This window comes from Ictidomys tridecemlineatus, chromosome 1 (genome assembly GCF_052094955.1).
Source record: "Ictidomys tridecemlineatus isolate mIctTri1 chromosome 1, mIctTri1.hap1, whole genome shotgun sequence".
Classification (NCBI taxonomy): domain Eukaryota; kingdom Metazoa; phylum Chordata; class Mammalia; order Rodentia; family Sciuridae; genus Ictidomys; species Ictidomys tridecemlineatus.
The window spans coordinates 146641272-146660240 of record NC_135477.1 but is presented as its reverse complement, the minus strand read 5'-3'; the positions used below and the strand labels follow the sequence as shown (position 1 = coordinate 146660240).

At 31.5% G+C, this 18969-nt stretch overlaps 1 protein-coding gene across 4 annotated transcripts in view; it reads left to right on the top strand.

The window, feature by feature from the left end:
• Ythdc2 (YTH N6-methyladenosine RNA binding protein C2) overlaps positions 1–18969 on the top strand; it is a 77620-nt gene that overhangs the window by 10973 nt on the left and 47678 nt on the right. For all 4 annotated transcript variants that reach the window (XM_078048872.1, XM_078048871.1, XM_078048873.1 and 1 more), the window contains exons 5-12: positions 2915–3081; positions 3976–4078; positions 4796–4952; positions 8264–8371; positions 9477–9625; positions 10743–10878; positions 15773–15899; positions 16311–16376. In XM_078048872.1, coding sequence (XP_077904998.1) covers positions 2915–3081; positions 3976–4078; positions 4796–4952; positions 8264–8371; positions 9477–9625; positions 10743–10878; positions 15773–15899; positions 16311–16376 — 1013 coding nt within the window. The remainder of the gene's footprint in view (positions 1–2914; positions 3082–3975; positions 4079–4795; positions 4953–8263; positions 8372–9476; positions 9626–10742; positions 10879–15772; positions 15900–16310; positions 16377–18969) is intronic.

The following is an 18969-nucleotide window of genomic DNA, read 5'->3' as shown; positions in this document are numbered from 1 at the left end:
TCTGAAAAGAATTAGCATATTAAAACAGTATTGACAGTATTGAAAGTTTTGAATTTATTTTTAGAACACTTTATATATTAAGGATATATGCCTGTTGTCTGTTAAACATGTTAATTTCTCAGAATTTTTAATTTGATTTTAGTTTTACTTACGGTATCTTTGCTTATGTTATACAATATGTATGAAAAGATATTATATTTCACTTATAGTTGAAGAAATAAAAATCAATGTTTATCATATTGGCAATCTAAAATTTTTATTTAATAAAATCTCTCAATCTTTAAGACTTTGAACCATGCTAAAAGAGGAATTTTCTTACCATCAAATTAAAAAACACTTCCTATAAATATTTTATGCTCATTGTCATCTGACAAATTCATCAGGAATTTATTGTATCATATCAGGTAGAAATTTTTTTGTCAATGTCTAGATGTTCAAATATAACCTTTGTCTAATATAATAACCTATTCTCTTCCCCTATAAAATGTAGTTTTTGATCAAATATTAAGTTTCTGTGTACTTGGGTCTATTTCTGGAATTTTTGTTATATATCTCTAATTTCATTATCTATTCCTGCACCAAGAGTCTGCTTTTTTATTTTTTGTAGTTTACAGTATATAGCAAAACACTTCTCTTCATTATCTTCTACTTTTTTGAGTGGTTTCTATAGAATTTGCAATATACATTTATAACTAATCCAAGTTCAGTTTCAAATAATACCACTTCACAGTGTGAATGACTTAAATAGCAAATTAGTTTTAATTCCTTTGTACTGTCAATTGTATTGTCACTGTCACTCATTTCACTTATATATAAGCATACACATATATACATATAAACACAAGATTAAACAAATGTATATATATATACATATATATATATAAACATACATAATCAAATACATTTTTGTTGCTATTATTTTCCATTAGGTCAATAATGAAAAATTATAGTAATTATGAGGGAAAATTATAATTATTTTACCTTCACTTTTCATTCTTTGCTGTTCTTCCTTCCTTTATGAAGATCTGAGTGTCTGCCCTATATTATTTTCTATATCTTTAAAGACTTAAAAAAATACATTTCTTTCAAGGCATGTTTACTGGCCACAAATTCTCTCAATTTTTGTTCACCTAACAAACTCATTATTACTTCTTTTGAAGGAAATTTTGTAACATAGAATTCTAGGTTGATTGACTGTTTTCTCTCAACATTTAATTTTAGTCTGCTCTTTCCTTGCTTGCATGGTGTCTATTGAGAAGTCAGATGTAATTCTTATTTTCGCCTCTTTGTAGGCAAAGTATTTTTTTTCCAGTTTTCTTTCAGAAGTTTTTCTTTTATCTTGAATTTCTGTAGTTTGAAAATGATATATTTATCTTTTCTTTAAAAATATTTTTGGCAGTACTTTTACATTTATGCTTCTAGATGAATAAGTAAAGTTCATCCTAGAGGCTAATAAGGTTTATATGAAAAGATCTTTCCTACTCATAATAAAAACCAAAATATATTTATCATTGGCAGAAATTTAAAAAATTGATGATATTCTGTATTTGCATATTGGAAAATAGCCTTTTTGCTTTGTTGGTAGGTGTATCAATTGTTTTGGAGAACAATTTGATAGTTTTTCTATTGAGGTTATGAATGTACACACTTTGAAATCTTTATTTCCAGTAATTTATAATACATAAATCTGCATAAGTATATGAGAATAGATTTCACTGCAGCATTGTTTTTAATAGCAAGCCAGAACACCAATAACAAGTTAAAAAACTGAAAATTACTTAATGTGTAGTCATATTTGTTCAATTATAGCACATCCATAAGATGGAATGTGTAGCTGTTAAAATGCATTAGGTATATCTGATAGGTGAAAAGAAAATGCAAATTTAAACATTAAATACAGTAATCACTTTTAATAAAAAATGTTTGTATACATAAACATCCTGAATTTTGTGAATTATTTTTCTTGAAATAGTTCATGAGAAACTAAGTAGTTTATAGAGAGAATTATGGCTATGGCTGGGTAAGACTTACTTTTCATTTCAAATCTTTATGACCTGCTGGAATTTTATTTTTAGAAAAGTATTTGCAGCCTGCTATTATTTGTCTACTTTATGCTTTTCACTATTTAAAAAAGCACAGTGGAATTTAGATTATTATTTCATGATTCTTAGAATGATTTGGGGGACAGCTAAAGTTTTTACAATAGTGATTATTCCCATCTATGAATATAATGTATTTCTTTACATATTCGGGTCTTTTATTTTTCAACAGCATTATGTTGTCTTCATATAATCCTTAAGTATTTTTGATAAATTTAATTTAAAATATTTTAATTTTAATATCTAACAAAACAGGATCTTGCCAGGCATGGTGGTCCACGCCAGTAATCCCAGCAGCCCAGGAGGCTGAGGCAGGAGGATCACGAGTTCAAAGTTAGCCTCAGCAAAAAGCAAGGCGCTAAGCAACTCAGTGAGACCCTGTCTCTAAATAAAATACAAAAGAGGGCTGGGGATATTACTCAGTGGTCGAGTGCCCCTGAATTAAAACAAAAACAAAAAAAAGAATAAGATCTTTTAAATTATATTTTCTTTTAAAAGTTTTCAATGGATACGATACTTTTATTTTTTTATTTTTTATTATTTAGCTTTGTTTTTCTTTTATTATGTGGTGCTTGGGATCAAATCCAGTGCCTCACACATGCTAGGCTAGTACTCTACCACTGAGCCACAATCCCAGCCCAAATTAAATTTTAATTGATTATTACCAGTTACATGAAAATTGTTGATTTTATGATTATTTTATTTGAACATGTTATTGAACTTTTAGTTCTATTGGTGTTTCAGTTGATTTATTTGGATTTTCAGGGTATGCAAAATACATATCATTTTATAGTATTTTAAAATTTTCATTTCAGATTCCTCAGTTCCTTTTAGATGATTGCTTTAAAAATGGTATCCCCTGCCGTATATTTTGTACTCAACCAAGACGATTAGCAGCTATTGCTGTGGCAGAAAGAGTTGCTGCAGAGAGAAGGGAAAGGATTGGTCAAACAATTGGTTATCAGATCCGATTAGAAAGCAGGTAAAGACAGTTCTTGTATCTTCTTTAATGTTTAGAAAAGACTAAATGTATATATTTCACTAAAAATAGAGAACGTGTTTGTTGAAAAGTTAGTAAGTTTATACTAGGATATCGAAGTCATGCCTAAACTTAGTGAGGTTTTGAATAGTTTAAAAAAAGAGTTTATGGATTACAGATACAAATCTCATTTCATAGATTCATAATCTAGTGCCAAGTTTTTTCACCTCTCTGAACCTCAATTTTCTCTATAAAAAAGGCTAATAAAGGCCTGTGAAGCACAGCTTTGATATAAAGTTTATAGTAAGCTCTCATTGAATATTAATGACTCTGTTTTAATGTCATTCGTATTGGTTGAGTATTCCTTATTCTAAATATTTGGGAGCAGAAGTATATCAGATTTTGGAGGTTTCTGAATTTTGGAGTATTTGTATAAAGTGTACTAGTTGAATATCCTTAGCCCATATGCTCTGAAATCCAAAACTTTTGAGCACTTTGAATTTTGGATTTTTGAATTAAGGATGCTCAACCTCCAGTAGAGCTAATAATACTTTCTTTACAAAGAAGTACCATTTCTTTGTTTTCAGTAGAGATTAAAAAGGTTGATTTCATTTGTGATGCAGTTTTTTTCTCCAAGCAAAAAGTTTTTAAGTTTTTTTTTTAAAACCTTTTTAACACGGTACCTAGTTAATAGAAAACTGTTAGTAATAATACATTTGTGAGCTTCTTAGACATAAAATATGTATTTCTTATAACTTTGCTAATAAGCTGTACTTATCAGTATACTATTATTTTAGCAATACTTAGTAAAGTACATATAAGGTCATCATTTAACATAACTGTTTTAATTACATACAAGATTTGTAATTATGCGCTTTATTTTGATTTTGTAAAAAGGGTTTCTCCAAAGACACTTCTGACATTTTGCACTAATGGAGTATTGCTTCGTACATTGATGGCAGGCGATAGTACATTGTCAACTGTGACACATGTTATTGTGGTAAGAATATTGCTGAATTTGGGATATATAACTCAGATTGCTTAATACTTATGTTTTTACCCTGTTCTATAAATGTAATTATGTAATTACATTTATAGAACAGGGTAAAAATGAAAGCTAATTTTTTGTTTTGAAAAGGCTGTTTCAATCAAGTTACTTTGTGTCTATAATTATTAGAAGTAAATACTTGGTAGTAAGTATTTTATACTATCAGATCTAATGAGGTAAAATAGGACATTTTAAAAATGTAAAAATTTTCATATGTGAAAATAATGCAAGTAATTAGAATTCTTCAGAAATTGTGAAAGTTTTATCTGTATACTTAGTTATCTGATCCCTCTTTAATATCATTTATTTCCCAGTTGTAAGTGTATATTTTATAGTCATTTAATTTCATGGTTAAGCTATTAAATTAATTAGCCACCGATGGAATAAGATGAGCTACCTTCTTATTAAAGAATTCTAACCTTAACCAGTTTGTGTTATAAAAACATTAGATTAAGTTTGTGATAAAAGGCAGTACTTTTTGTCATCCACAGTAAGTTGTTAATGTCCAATTATTTCTGAATTGTCCATAACCCAAAAGTTCCACTAATAATGATTGGCCTTGTCCACGTTTGATTTGACTTAATGTAAGTCCTGTAGTGCCAGTATTTTAAAGATTTAGTCCTCCATAATCTTTTAATTTTTTCATTGTTTTATTTCTGTTTATTGCAGGATGAAGTGCATGAAAGGGATCGATTTAGTGATTTTTTACTTACAAAGTTAAGAGATTTGTTGCAAAAGCATCCAACTTTGAAACTAATTCTTTCTAGTGCTGCCTTGGATGTAAATCTTTTTATAAGATATTTTGGAAGTTGTCCAGTTATATATAGTAAGTTAAATTATAAACTTTCATCTATAATTTTTATGAAAGAACAGTTTGGGGTATGATTGTATATATTTTTCTAACAGAAATTGGAAAATGCTTAGAAGTAGAGGGTATCCATTTCTGTTTCCTGTGATATAGATATCATAGTTCTGTTTCATACTTCTCTTTTTCCTTCTATAGCTGTTTGGTGTTGTGTAGTAAATCCAATTCGGTACTCTTAAAAAGAAATATGCCGGGCTGAGGTTGTGGCTCAGTGGTAGAATACTCACCTAGCCCATGTGAGGCATTAGGTTCGATCCTCAGCACCACATAAAAATTAAATGAAGATGTTGTGTCTACCTACAACGTAAAAAAACACACAAAAGAAGTATGCCTTATTTTGATCCTGTGTTTCCTTTTAAATTCTGACCTATAGCTTCTTCCCTTTATTGTTAGATTCCTTTGTAAACTAGTCTGTGCTCCCATGTGTACTCATTGTTCATTTCTTAATATTGTGACATTTAACTTTTGCTTTTGTTCTTTAATAAGAACTGATTTTTTCCCAATTTTTTTTAATATTTATTTTTTACGTGTAGATGGACACAATGCAATACCTTTATTTTTATGTGGTGCTGAGGATCGATCCCGGCCCCCCTCCCCATGCTAGGCGAGCGCTCTACCGATGAGCCAAAATCCCAGTCCTCCCAATTCTTTAAAAAAAAAAGATAAATTCCTTTTCAAAAGTTACAGAAGTTGTATAGTTGTATGTGTTTTCTTCATATATAGAGAAAAACTTCCCTGTCTTCTTTTTGTTCCATGTCTTATTTCTTGATACTATGGGTTTTAAAAGCATTGTATATATCAACTAAGGTTGACTAGCCTCTTACAAACATATGCATGTATATAATGTTTACAAGATTGAGTACGTACCTGATATATTACTTGTAATTTGCTTTATTTATATGACAGTAAATTATGAATAGTTCTCCAGTTCAGTAGCTCTGAGTCTCGTTCATTATTTTAAGCAGCTGCTTTAGAGTTTCATAATATGGATGTATCATGGCTTATTTAACCATTCCTTTATTTTTGGACATTCAGATTAGTTCTAGATCCCTTCCCCAACCCTCATCATATATGAAAAACATTAAGAAGAGCATGCTTATAGTGTATTCTTTATATACTCTTAATTCTAGAGATAGGTCTTGAAAGTGAAATTGCTGAGTAGGAAAAGTCTATATGACTTTCAATATTAATAACTTTTGCTATTTTACATTTTCAAAAGGCTGAAATTATTTATATTTTTGAAGTGTACAGGGCTACTCACTTTTTTGGACACTGCTGTAATTACTAAGTCTAATATTCAGATTTTAGTAAAAAAATTGTTTTAGACTTTTATTTATTTTTTATTATGTAGTGTTGAGGATTGAACCCAGTTCCTCATATATATGAGGCAAGCACCCAGCCACTGAGCTGCAACCCCAGCCTCTAGTCGACAATCTTAACTTAAATTTTCTGTGTTATTTCTCAGAGTTGGCCCTCTTTTTTTTTTTTTTTTTCTTTCTGAAATGCTCACATCCCATATATTTAGCACTACTGTCTCCTGGCTTTTACTCTACATTATAGTGCTTTCTATATGGGTTTTTCTTCCTTTGCAGAGTGCCTAAATCATGGCATTTGCTAGGATTATTCCCTTGATCCATTTCTTTCTTTCTATTCACTCTCCCTTTCTTTCTTATTATCATTAGATTTCTTTCCTCCTCCTTCCCTGCTCTGTGTTATACTTCACTAGCTATTGGAAATGTATACTTAATTTCCCTGGAAGTTCTCATTGTGCCCTTTGCTTCTGTTTTCTGGTATATACTGATGACTCCTGAATCTTTATTTTCAATTTAGATTGTTCTCTAGAGTTTTAAATTTAGATATCTTGACAGGCAGCTCACTTCTAATATGCCCCCAATTAAATACTTACTCTACAAAATTTGCTTTTCTTCTTGTGTTGCCTGTCTGGATTAATCATACTACTGTTAACCTAGTCATGTAAATCACAAACCCATACATTATCATAATATTTTCTTGGGTGGTTAGGAGCATAAAATCTAAACCTCTTAATGGAAAACTTGTTTCAGCACTGCACATTTGATGTGGGTGAAACCATACCTCCATTCTCAATACCCAACCTGCTTCTTTTTTCTGCGTTCCTCATTATATCAGAGTAACATCCTTCTGGTTTTGCAAGCCAGACATCTGAGAATCATAGTTGACACTTCTTTATCATTCTCTCATATTCAGTGTAGTGCTAAATTCTGCATAGTTTACCTCCTCTCTCAAAAATCTTACTACTTTTTCAGCATCTCCAGTCTCATTTAAGTTATTGTGATGAATTAAAATTGTTCCTATCTGGTCTGGTTTCATTCTACTATTTTTTAAATATATTTTTTTAATATTTATTTTTTAGTTTTAGGTGGACACAATATCTTTTATTTTATTTTTATGTGGTGCTGAGAATCAAATCCAGTGCCTCCTGCATGCTAGGTGAGCCTGCTACCTTGAGCCACATCCCCAGCCCCCATTTAACTATTTTTTAAATCTGTTCTTCACACTGTGGCCAGAATCATCTTTTTGAAGTGGATTTATGATGTTTAATACTTCTTGGGCTTAAATTTTTTGAATAGTCTTAATTCAGGACAGACTTAAACCCTTGATATATAGTTCTCTTACCTCATCTTGAACTACAATTCTCTCTGTGCTCCTTGTTTCCCACCATTTTCCAAGTAGGTTAATCTTTTAGTTTCTTGAAAACATTCTTCTTTCCACTACACAGAATTTACACAGCTATTTTTCTTCATTGCGCACTCTTTCCTTTCTAAGAGTATAATTACTTTGTATGCTTCTCTTGTTCCTTGTTTTCTCAGTGAGGATGATTTTCTTGGTGTAGTCAGAAGTTATGTACTGTCATGTTGTCTTGTACTTCTCTCTCATAGGACAACTATATTATTGTTTTTATTTTCTGGACTATTGGATCAATGTCTGTCTCCCCTGCTGGTGTGCCTGAAGGGTACAAAAGTAGCTCTATTTCTGTTTGCCATTTGTATTTGTGGTTTCTAATGTGATGCTGGACACATAATAGGTAGATAATAAACACTGGAAAAAATAAGCAAATTGTCTTATATCCAGTTGTCTAAAAACTGAAGTTATATTTAAAAGACAATATTGTGTGGATCACTTGAGCTTTGGCATTGCTTTTGAATATTACATTAACTTGGGATTCTGATGTTTTTATGTCAAGTATCTCTGAGTTGCAAATTGACTATTTTTTAAAAATTTCTATTATTTAGTACAGGGAAGACCATTTGAAGTAAAAGAAATGTTTCTGGAAGACATTTTAAGAACTACTGGATATACAAACAAAGAAATGTTAAAGTACAAAAAAGAAAAACAGCGAGGTAAACTTTTTATCAAAGAAATATAAAAGAAATTACTATTGAAAATGACTTTTTTGGAGTACTCTATCTTTATCCTATGGAGGTATAAAGATGCTTCAAAGTGTTATTCTCTTGCATATATTTGTGGAAAAATGTGTTAGAATATTATCGAAAATATACCTTTGCATTGTGGTTTGTATTTTCAAAGTAGCAATCTATAAAAAGGAATTGAAAGGGGATGCCAGAATTGAGGAATTTTTGAGTATGTTTATATCCAAAGATTCAACCATTGTTCTAAGGAAGCAAAAGAGTGTATGCTGGCTGCATACCACCTCTCTCCTAAGTGGGAGTGGGAAGTAGATAAGAGGGAGTAAAAAGAGTAGCATCTGAGCTAAGATGGGCTTATCTTTTATAAAAATGTGAAGATTTAGAAATCTTGATAGTCTTCTGGGGTTACATTTGTATTTCAAATATAACATTATTTGCCTATTAAAACATCTTGTAATAATTTATACTATATTACAGCTTTTGAATTGGGGTTTAGATTTCTTTTCGTTTAGCTGCCTTGGTCATTATGATATTGGTTTCAAGCTCTGATTCCTTTGTTTATTCTGTATAACAATGGACAAATATCAACTCATTTGGATTCTTCACTTCAAAAGTTTAATTAATCAACTCCTATTTTGCCAGGCAGTGCAAAATCACGTATATGTAAATTGTGAAACTCCTAGATCTTAAAACTTTTCAAACTTTTGAATTATACATAATCATATGTCAAACAACTGGTAGGAGTTTAATAAATGGTTTTCTTTAAAGAGCTATATGAATATTAGTCACTGATTTAAACAATATGTATCAAATGGATAAAAATACTCTTAATTCTGGACTGAGTTAGAATTAAGCTTCTTACCAATAGATGAAGATGTTTTTAAAGCAGTTATACGTGTCTTTATGGTTTTGCATAATACATTTCACTAAATATTCTTGATATAGTTTTAAAAATAACTGCAAAATAAGGCCAGCTTTTTATGTGATATAAGATTCACTTAATATTTTTAAAACAAAGGAGTACATTTTAAAAAGGAAAGGACTTATGTAATTATTTTTTCTTTGGTAATCAATTTAGAAGAGAAACAACAAACCACTCTTACAGAATGGTACTCGGCTCAAGAGAATACTTTCAAGCCTGAATCTCAGAGGCAGAGAACTGTTCCAAATGTGACTGAAGAGTATGATTTATTGGATGATGGTGGTGATGCTGTCTTTAGTCAGCTGGTAAGACCTTACTGGTTTCACACTTTTGAGTGAAAATATTTAGGTTAAGGAATATTTTTTGAACTAGTTATTTTTTACTACATAATTGAAGGGTAGTTCTCTTAGTTTATCTTAGATGACAGCGTATTTTCAAGAACAAATTTTCTTTCTTTTTTTTTTTTTTTTTTTTTTGTCACAAAGCTGGGATTGATCCTAAGGCCTTGCACATGCTAGGGTGCTAACACTCTACCACTGAGTTCTACCCCTAACCCTGAAGTTTCTTTTTAGAAAAGAATCTGTTTTGAACATGAGAAGATAAATAACATAATGCAGAGATACTTGAAGTTTTTTTTAAATCAATGTTTAAATTCTAATACATCCAAACGAACTATATATTACCTTTTAAAAATACTTTTTAAAGTATTTTTTTAAAAAATACTTCACTCAGTTTTAATAGAGTGGATTAGGGGAGGGAAGAAAGGAGGGAAAGGGAATGTACTAGAGAATGAAATTGATCAAATTATGTGCATGTATGAATATGGTATAATGAATCCCACTGTCATGTGCAATTATAATGTACCAATAATAAAACTAAGACCAAGGAATGTTTTAAAATTGTTATTTAGTATAGGAGAGATCCATTTGAGTCTGAACAGCATTTTGACCATGTAAATTAGTGACCTTGCTGATAGTTACATAACCAATGAGCTAAAAAGTCCTGTGGAACCTGGTCCTTTACAACAAAGATTTTGATGTTCTTGCTCTGAAGTGGGACCTGGTATCAGTGTTAGAAAGCATCAGCTGGTGCTTTCTCTAACCTGTAGCTGAAGAGGGAATCGCTGATGTATAGATACATTTAGCAAAATCCTATCAGAAGTATAATTAATGTTGTGCCTGGATTATAGTCCTTTGTTGACAAACTCATTCTCAGATAAAAGGTTAATGTAAGAACAAGATAAGAATATTGTGTGTCATAAGTTTGTAAGATGGAATGAGGAACTTTTGCAATAATACATATAATATATAACGTCATATGGTTATATGATTAGTAGTTCTTGTAGCCATTGTGGTCATTTTCCATTCTTTGCAAGCAAATGTTGTTGGGTGATTATAATCTTTTTTTTTTTTTAATTTAAAGACAGAAAAAGATGTGAATTGCCTTGAACCATGGTTAATCAAAGAAATGGATGCTTGTCTTTCTGACATATGGTTACATAAAGATGTTGATGCATTTGCTCAGGTCTTTCACCTTATTTTAACTGAAAACGTTAGTGGTAAGTTTATTTGAATTTATAAATTATTCTTGCAGTTATTTATGGTATAACTGTAGTTTAGTTCAAAATGTATATATTACATTTTTTGTTCACACCCGGTAATTTGATCTTTTGGAGTACTTATTTTATGTCTCATGTAAAAAAAATCAGGATCTTATTATCATATCGTAGTGTAATCAGTATGTGTTATGTTAAATCAAGTATTTAACCTAGTATCTTCAGAATAGTTTTATGAGGTCTGTATGTACATGACAATTGTTTATAAAAATACTTTTATGTACACATATGTACATTCTGATCCCCTAACCCCTAGAAAGTTATTTCTTAGGTTCTCAAAGAGGTTTCTGATTTAAAAGAAAAAAACAAAAAACAGAAGAAAACAATGGGTAGTAACTTCTGCTCTAGATTGCTCATTTAGTAAATGAAAAATTTTAGTATTTTCTTTTGCTATATAGACATACTTTATGTCATGTGATGTAATTTCCACTAATGAGTTATCCTCATTTTGTTAGATGGTTTTTCAGATCTCTATAGGCTTCTAGGCAAAAGGCAGAGTGAATTGTTGGAAAGGATATAAATGTCAAGTAGTAATCTCCTTACCTAAACCTCTCAGCATTATTGTAATTATGATTATTATTGATCATTCCCTTTTTGAAACACCATCTTTGATCAACATCTGATATTTCATATTTAGCTTATTTTCTTTCATTTCCTAACTATAACTTCTTGGTTTCCTTGAGAGGATCTTTTTCCTTTTCTTGACCTCTAAACTTGGCATGTCCCAGACCTTGATCCTTAGACCTTACTTCTATTTACTTTTACTTGTTACATGGATCTCATTTACATATATATTTTAAATGACCTTTAATTTTTATAGTTGGCATCCTAACTTCCTCGCTGACTTTAATATACCTGATCATTTGCCATCTCTAGTTACTTTTCTGTTAGGTAGATAGAATTGGATATGTCCCAAACACCTTTTGATTCCTTCATTATTTACTTCCCTCCCAACCTGCTCTTTCCTTCATGTTTTCCTTTTTAGTTAAGTCTGCATTGCCATTCACCTAGTTGCTAAGGCAACAAAGCATATGTAGAATCATCCTTGACTTTGCTCTCATAAACCATATATAATCCAAAGCAAGTCCTGTTGGCTTCTCTAAATAAATCTGTATCTGATCACATTTCACTTCGCCTGCCACTATCCTAGTCCAAGCCCACATTTTTCTCCTGAACTATTGTGGTAGCCCACTGATTCCTTCTATTCTTATGTTGCTGCATTTTGTTCTCCATAGAACAACCATATTTATTTTTTCAAAACTGCCATTGTCCTACTCTTAACTCTCCCATGCTTGCTATTACATTGTGAAGGAAAATCAAAGTCCTTTCTGTGATTGCATCTTTGACTGCCTTTTGTCCTTTCAATAGTTGACATTATACATTTTTAATTTTTCCCTGTTTCATGTACACTGCATGAGGGCTGAACCCTTATCTGTTTTACTCATCTCTGGGTTTTTAGAAGTTCATAGTAAGTCCTTCAAAATGTGTGTTCAGTAATGCTATTACTTTTAGATATCTTTACCAAATGATAAATTATTTGAATATGTTTAACGACACTAAGTTCACTAACTTCCTTGAGAATATTCTTTCAAATTTGGATTGTTTTAATTATAATTTTGTAATATGTTGAAGCGAAACCCATCTGCTTTTACCCTTTTCTGCTTATAGTGTGATAATGAAGAAATTTAGTATGTATTTATGTCTGACAGACTTGCAGGTATGAACATAGTTATTCTTTTTCCTAGAAGTTTTTTTTTTTGTTTTGTTTTTTTCCTTCTTTGGACATGTTTTAGTCTATCCTTCTAAAAAGCCCAGCGTCTAGTTCTGAGTTTAATCTCTTAGTTACTGTCTTAGGATAGAATAGGTCTATTAGCCTAAGTAATCTCTACTTTTTATTTATACTAATTCAGTCTACCTCTTTGTCAGCCACATTGTCTTATTGATTTTTATGTCTCTGAAAATCCTGTATTTATTATTCTAACTTATTTTGAATTTAAGACATACCATTTATTCCTTTTAAATTTTATCTTATCTTTTGATTTGGCCCATTTTTTCTGTGTAACAACTTAAAAAAATTCCAACTGTTTATTTTATTAATAGACTTTCTCAGTTTATTGAGTTGATGGGATTGGGTCAAAGACCAAACATTGTGATATGCAACAAGAGACTTTAGGTAATACTTAGGTGCGATTGTTTAAACAGTTATAATACTGTATACTTATTAGTCTGGCAAACCTCTTAAATAAATGAGGATCCTTTGTCATTTTCTTGTTATTTGTAAATGTAATTTGGCTCATATTGATGTATTTTTAAAGCTCATAATTTTTTTGAAAGTGTATATATTTGTTAATCTTCAATTTTCTGGCATTCTCTTTTGTTTCATTTTGAAAATATATTACTGTGAAAAATTAAGCAATATTACTTGAAAGTTACAAGATTTAAAGTCTGAGATATATTACATTTTAAATATTTGTTATTCTTGGCTCTCTTTCTAGATATTTCTTTAGCAAATACTAGATTACTTTGGTAATGGTCATCCTGTGGTCTCACACTCCTTGTCTATTAATGTATAGTTTATACATTTTCCTGAGTCTAATATCTAATATCTTTAGCCATATGAAGAAAACAAAAAAATGTAACAGTAGCTTTATGAACAGTTTTTCATTTTCCAACTTTTTGTTAATCTCTAATGTCTCTACCCTTAGTTGGCAGCAGAGTTGGATTTCTTCTTGTGATCCCAGAAATTGTGAGCTTTATAGATTTATTTTTAGTACCATCATTTTCCCCATGTGTTCCTGTAAATGTAGCTAATAATTAGTAAGTCTAGACATTCTATGTTGTGCTGACCATATTAGTCACCTTTTGCTGCATAACAAATAATTCCAAAGCTTAGCAGTCTGAAACATTTTTGCATACTTCCTGAGAGTTAAGGATCTGGAAGTAATTTACCTGAGTAGTCTGATTCCTAGTCTCTCATTAGGTACATTTAAGCTGTTGGTGTAGAGGGGAATGCTGTAGTCATCTAAAGATTTATTGGAGCTGGATGATCTGCTTCTAGGAAAGGTTCACTCATATGGCTGTTGGCAAGAAACCTCAGTTTGATGCTATTACCAGAAGGTCTTGGTTCTTTGCTATCTAGGCTGTCTTATTCTCCTCATGATCTAGTAACTTGCTTCTCTAATAGTGAAAATCAAGTGTCTGTCTATCTATGCTTCCAAAAATAAAAAGCAAAATAAAAAATAAAAATACAAGTCCAAAGCCAAAGAATGTATAACACCAGTAGAATTTGTGTGATGAGGTATCAGTACAGGTTCATCAGTTGTTAACAAATTTACCACTTTGGTAGGTAATGTGAGAGACTATACATTGTGGATCAGAGGGTCTGTGGGATGTCTCTTTACCTTCCTCTCAATTTTGCAGTGGACCTAGACCTTCTTTAAAAATATAAAAAACAGAAGCCTGAGGTAATTCTCTTGTATATTCTCTATCCGTTTAAAAACCTGTGGTTTACAGTGATAATGGATACTTATTTTAGGGCATTAATTAAATAATGAAAATAATTGGGTATGTATGGAAGATCAATTTTTTTTCTTTTGTTAATTTTCTTAAATTATAATAGGTTTGTTCCTAGGGATGAATTCTTTCTGAAAATATCAATTTGTAATTTAGACAAACTAATCCTAAGCAATTATATTTGAATTGCTTTAGGAATATATTCTTGGAAGGAACTTGTAATGGAACTTAAATTATCTTCCTATGAAGGGCTTCTGTGAGAAGTAAACTTCTGCCAGTGTTGTTCCTTGCTATGGTTTGTCCCCACCAAAACTCAGGTTAATCCCCAGTTTGGTAGTGTTGAGAGGTGTTGGGACCTTTAGGAAGTGATTAGGTCTTTAAGAGGAATTAGTGCTTTTCTCAAGACTGTGGGTTCTTGCTCTGACAAGCTTGGATTGAATACCCTAAGAGGTTATTAGTAAGGGAAGCCACCCCCACAGGCTTGGCCCCTTACTACTTCTCTCCATGTGTTGAGCACTTCTTGCCTCTCACTAGAAACTGTACAGATGCCAGTACCATGTTCTTGTACCTTCAGAACTGTGAGCTAAATAAACCTCTTTCCTCTAAAAATGACTGAGTCTCAGATTGAAGCTCTCAGTCTCTGTAGTTATAGCAATAGCAAATGGGTTAAAACATTCTTATTAAGTGTTTTGGGAAATAGTAGTCTTGAATAAGGGGGATTAAAAGCAAAACCAACAAAAAAATTGTCATGGACTTTGCTTGAAGCTTTTAGTCATTTATTATCAGTCACTAATGAGGGTTAACTTTTTTTTTAAGAGAGAGATACAATTTTTTAATACTTACTTTTTAGTTTTCAGTGGGCGCAACATCTTTATTTTATTTTTATGTGGTGCTGAGGATCGAGTCCAGCGCCCTGTGTATGCCAGGCAAGCGTGCTACCGCTTGAGCCACATCCCCAGCCTGAGGATTAACTTTTTAATTCTTTAAGTATATTTTGTCATTTGATGATCAAAGCAATATATAGATTTAAGATGATTGGGGGTTTGACTAGCTAGTAACTTTCCTTTTCTGTTTTAATTATATAGGTGAGCTTTAAACAGTTTAATAGCCATCATTCCTTCTACCTTAAAACTGACACTCTATTCCATCCTGTTTATATTAGGGCTTATCACTAGCAGATTTCCTTAGATGATGTGATTTGAGGCTTATATAATGTATTAAATAAAGTGAAGGAACATGTCAATTCTGCCACTTAAATTTAAAAAACAATATTTTTAAATATTTTGTAAATTCAACAATTTCATTTTTCCTTTTCTTCTTTTAGTTGATTACAGACATAGTGAAACCAGTGCAACAGCTCTGATGGTTGCTGCAGGACGAGGTTTTACGAGTCAAGTAGAGCAGTTAATTAGCATGGGAGCCAATGTCCATAGTAAAGCATCAAATGGCTGGTAATTTTAGATTACATCCATTCTTTCTGTCTTTGTGTAGCTGCACATATCTTTTTTTTTTATTCTTATGTTTGTCTTTAAATTGTAAACAATTGAAAAGTGGGTGTAATCCTAGTAACTTGGGAGGCTGAGATGGGAGGATCACAAATTTGAGGCTAGCCTTGGCAACTCAGTGAGACCTGGTCTCAAAATAAAAAATAAAAAGGGCTGAGTATGTATGATGTATCTCAGTTTTGAAGCACCCCTGGGTTTAATCCTCAGTACCATCAAAAGGAAAAAAAACCTCCAAGGTTGAGTTATAATTGTTAATACATTTCTAGTGGATAAATATATAATTTTGAGTGAATAGTTTTATAATTTTGAGAACAAATTATTTTTCTGTCTTAGTCTAATATCTTTGAATTTTGACAGGATGGCTTTAGATTGGGCTAAACACTTTGGGCAGACTGAAATTGTGGATCTTCTAGAATCTTACAGGTAAAACCTTATACTATTTTAAAAATTAACCTTGCCTTCTTTTTAAAAACTACCTAGCTATGTAAATTATAGAATATATAAATGTAGGCTATTTATAGTCTTTCTTATCCAGATAATTTTTTTCTGTGGTTATAAGCAAATTTTCTTTCTGACTTATTAAAGTTGCTGATAAGAGGTTATACTATTAAGAGCTGTCAGTGGTGGGGAAAGCTACCTCCTGGCAAACTGATTCCCTGTATAATGGTTAATATGAACTGAATGGTGTTGGGGGTTCACCAGATCTTCCCGCACTGGGTACTCACCCTGTGGGGTATGTCAAGCCCACATTAGGTGTTCGCCCACATTCAGTAATCGCTCCCCCTGCACTCAGGGTTCATCCTGCATTGAGGGCTCACGCTACATGGGGTGCTTGCCACTGAGCATAGTTCTTGTACATAATCTGCAAAACAACCCTTAGAGATAGGTACTTGTTCTTATTCTTATTATTTTTTAATATTTATTTTTTAGTTATAGTTGGATGCAATACCTTTATTTTATTTATTTTTATGCTGAAGATCGAACCCAGGGCCTCACATGCTAGGCGAGTGAGTGTTCTACTGCTGAGCCAGAACCCCAACCCCCCTTTTTTTAAAAATATTTTTTTTAGTTGTTGATAGATCTTTATTTTATTTATTTATATGTGGTGCTGAGAACCGAACTCAGTGCCTCACACATGCCAGGCAAGTGAGCTACCGCTTTGCCCCAGCCCCAGCTCCTTATTGTCCTTATTTTATGGATGAGAAAACCAAAGCCTGGAAAAGTTAAGGAACTTGCTTAAGATCAGGCTTAGTTATGTACAACTATAATACACCAATAAAAAAAAATGGGAAAAAAAATCTCACACACACACAAAATATTGTATTATAATATCTTATTTTTTATTTTACTTAAAAAATTAGAAAGGAGATTTCCATTTGAACATAGTAGACAGAACACATGTATTTATCTCTGCATTTTCCTTATTAAAATAACAATAAAGGAATATGAAAAGTGTAGAATGATAAAGTTGAAGAGACTGAGAGGATGCAACAACTGATGGAGGATGTTAAAAATTTATGGATGCCAGGTAGCTAATTGATTAGTGATAATTGAATTAGCAGAATTAAGAAATCTCAGCCAGTCAGTGAGAGACAAACTTCTTTAATATCTTTGAATGAAGCAATGAAAGAAGAGCTAATAAATAAATAAATACATACATAATACACCAGAACTGGGTGACATATTTTGTAATGAACATTTTAGAGCTCCAGATCACATTCTTTTCTGCCTGCCAGATGATACACGTTGGCTGGAAATGGGAGGTTTATTAAATAAAATTAAGCCAGAGAGGCTTTGAACTTAAGATTATTGAAAATTAACCATAGAAGCTTTAGACTTTGGGTTACCAGGTACAATAAGAAAGTGAGGGCAAGGTATCAAACAACAAAGGGGTTTAAGTGAAAGTTCATAGATTGATAGTTGAAATACCATCTACTCCTTTCCCATGGCATCACTGTCACTTTTTCCTGTTTGAAATATATATGTTCTTTGGCAGAAAACTTGACAATTCTTTCTTGGAAAAATAGACCAAAGACTAGAGAAAATGTTTAGATTTATAAGAGATTTAGTGTTTCTTCAATGAAATGACCATCTTTAAATCAAATGACTCTGTAATCTCTACATGTGTACTTGGAGTTTTTTTGGTGCTTTACTCTTTTAAAATGGACAGACTTCCAAAGACTGATCACTAGACTTTTGAGAGGAAAGCACTCATAAACCAGAGAAATAAGACAGATTTCCATTAGCACAATAACCTCTGGAACTTAGATGAAACTAAGCATCAGTGTTCAGAAAAAAACTTACAAAAACAAAACTATAATTTTTCTATTATTAGAAGATTATAGTATTTCAAAGGCTTCAATGACACAATTGGTTAGTGCCTGGTACTTACACAGAAGAATACAGTTTTTCTATTGTTGTTTTCATGAAACAAAAGTAGTGTGCTATAAAAAAGGAATAGGACACAAATCTTTGTTTATAGTTCATTTTTATGAGGCCTACCCAAATTTACCCCAACATTGCAGCTTACCTCCTTGCACTTCATTTATTTTAACCTTTTCTGCTTTTTCTTTTTTCTCTTGTCCGTAGAACCTATTATTCTTCAATATATTACGTAATTTGCTTATTTACTCTTTTTGTTGGTTTATTATCTTTAGCTTCTTTCCACCTGAAATTAGTAAATGTCTTATTTCATTTGTTCAGGAAAAGTGCCTGATATACTGTTTGATTAGTGAATATTTATTGAATGAATGAAAAAACAAGAAAGAGTTCATTTAAATATGTGATAGAAAAAAATTCAGAAGTGTTCAAAGATGAAGTTGAGAAAATTACTAAAAAGTAGGAAGAAGATATAAAAGATGGAGAATTGTAGAACATCTGAAAATTTATTCTCTGTACCCTTTATCAGGAAACTGTTAGAAGGTGTGCTCCATAAAGAAGAGGTAAAACAAATAAAACAAACAAAAATTGACAGGAAAATATAGTAGATCCTACACAGAAGTTAGGTGAAAGGAAA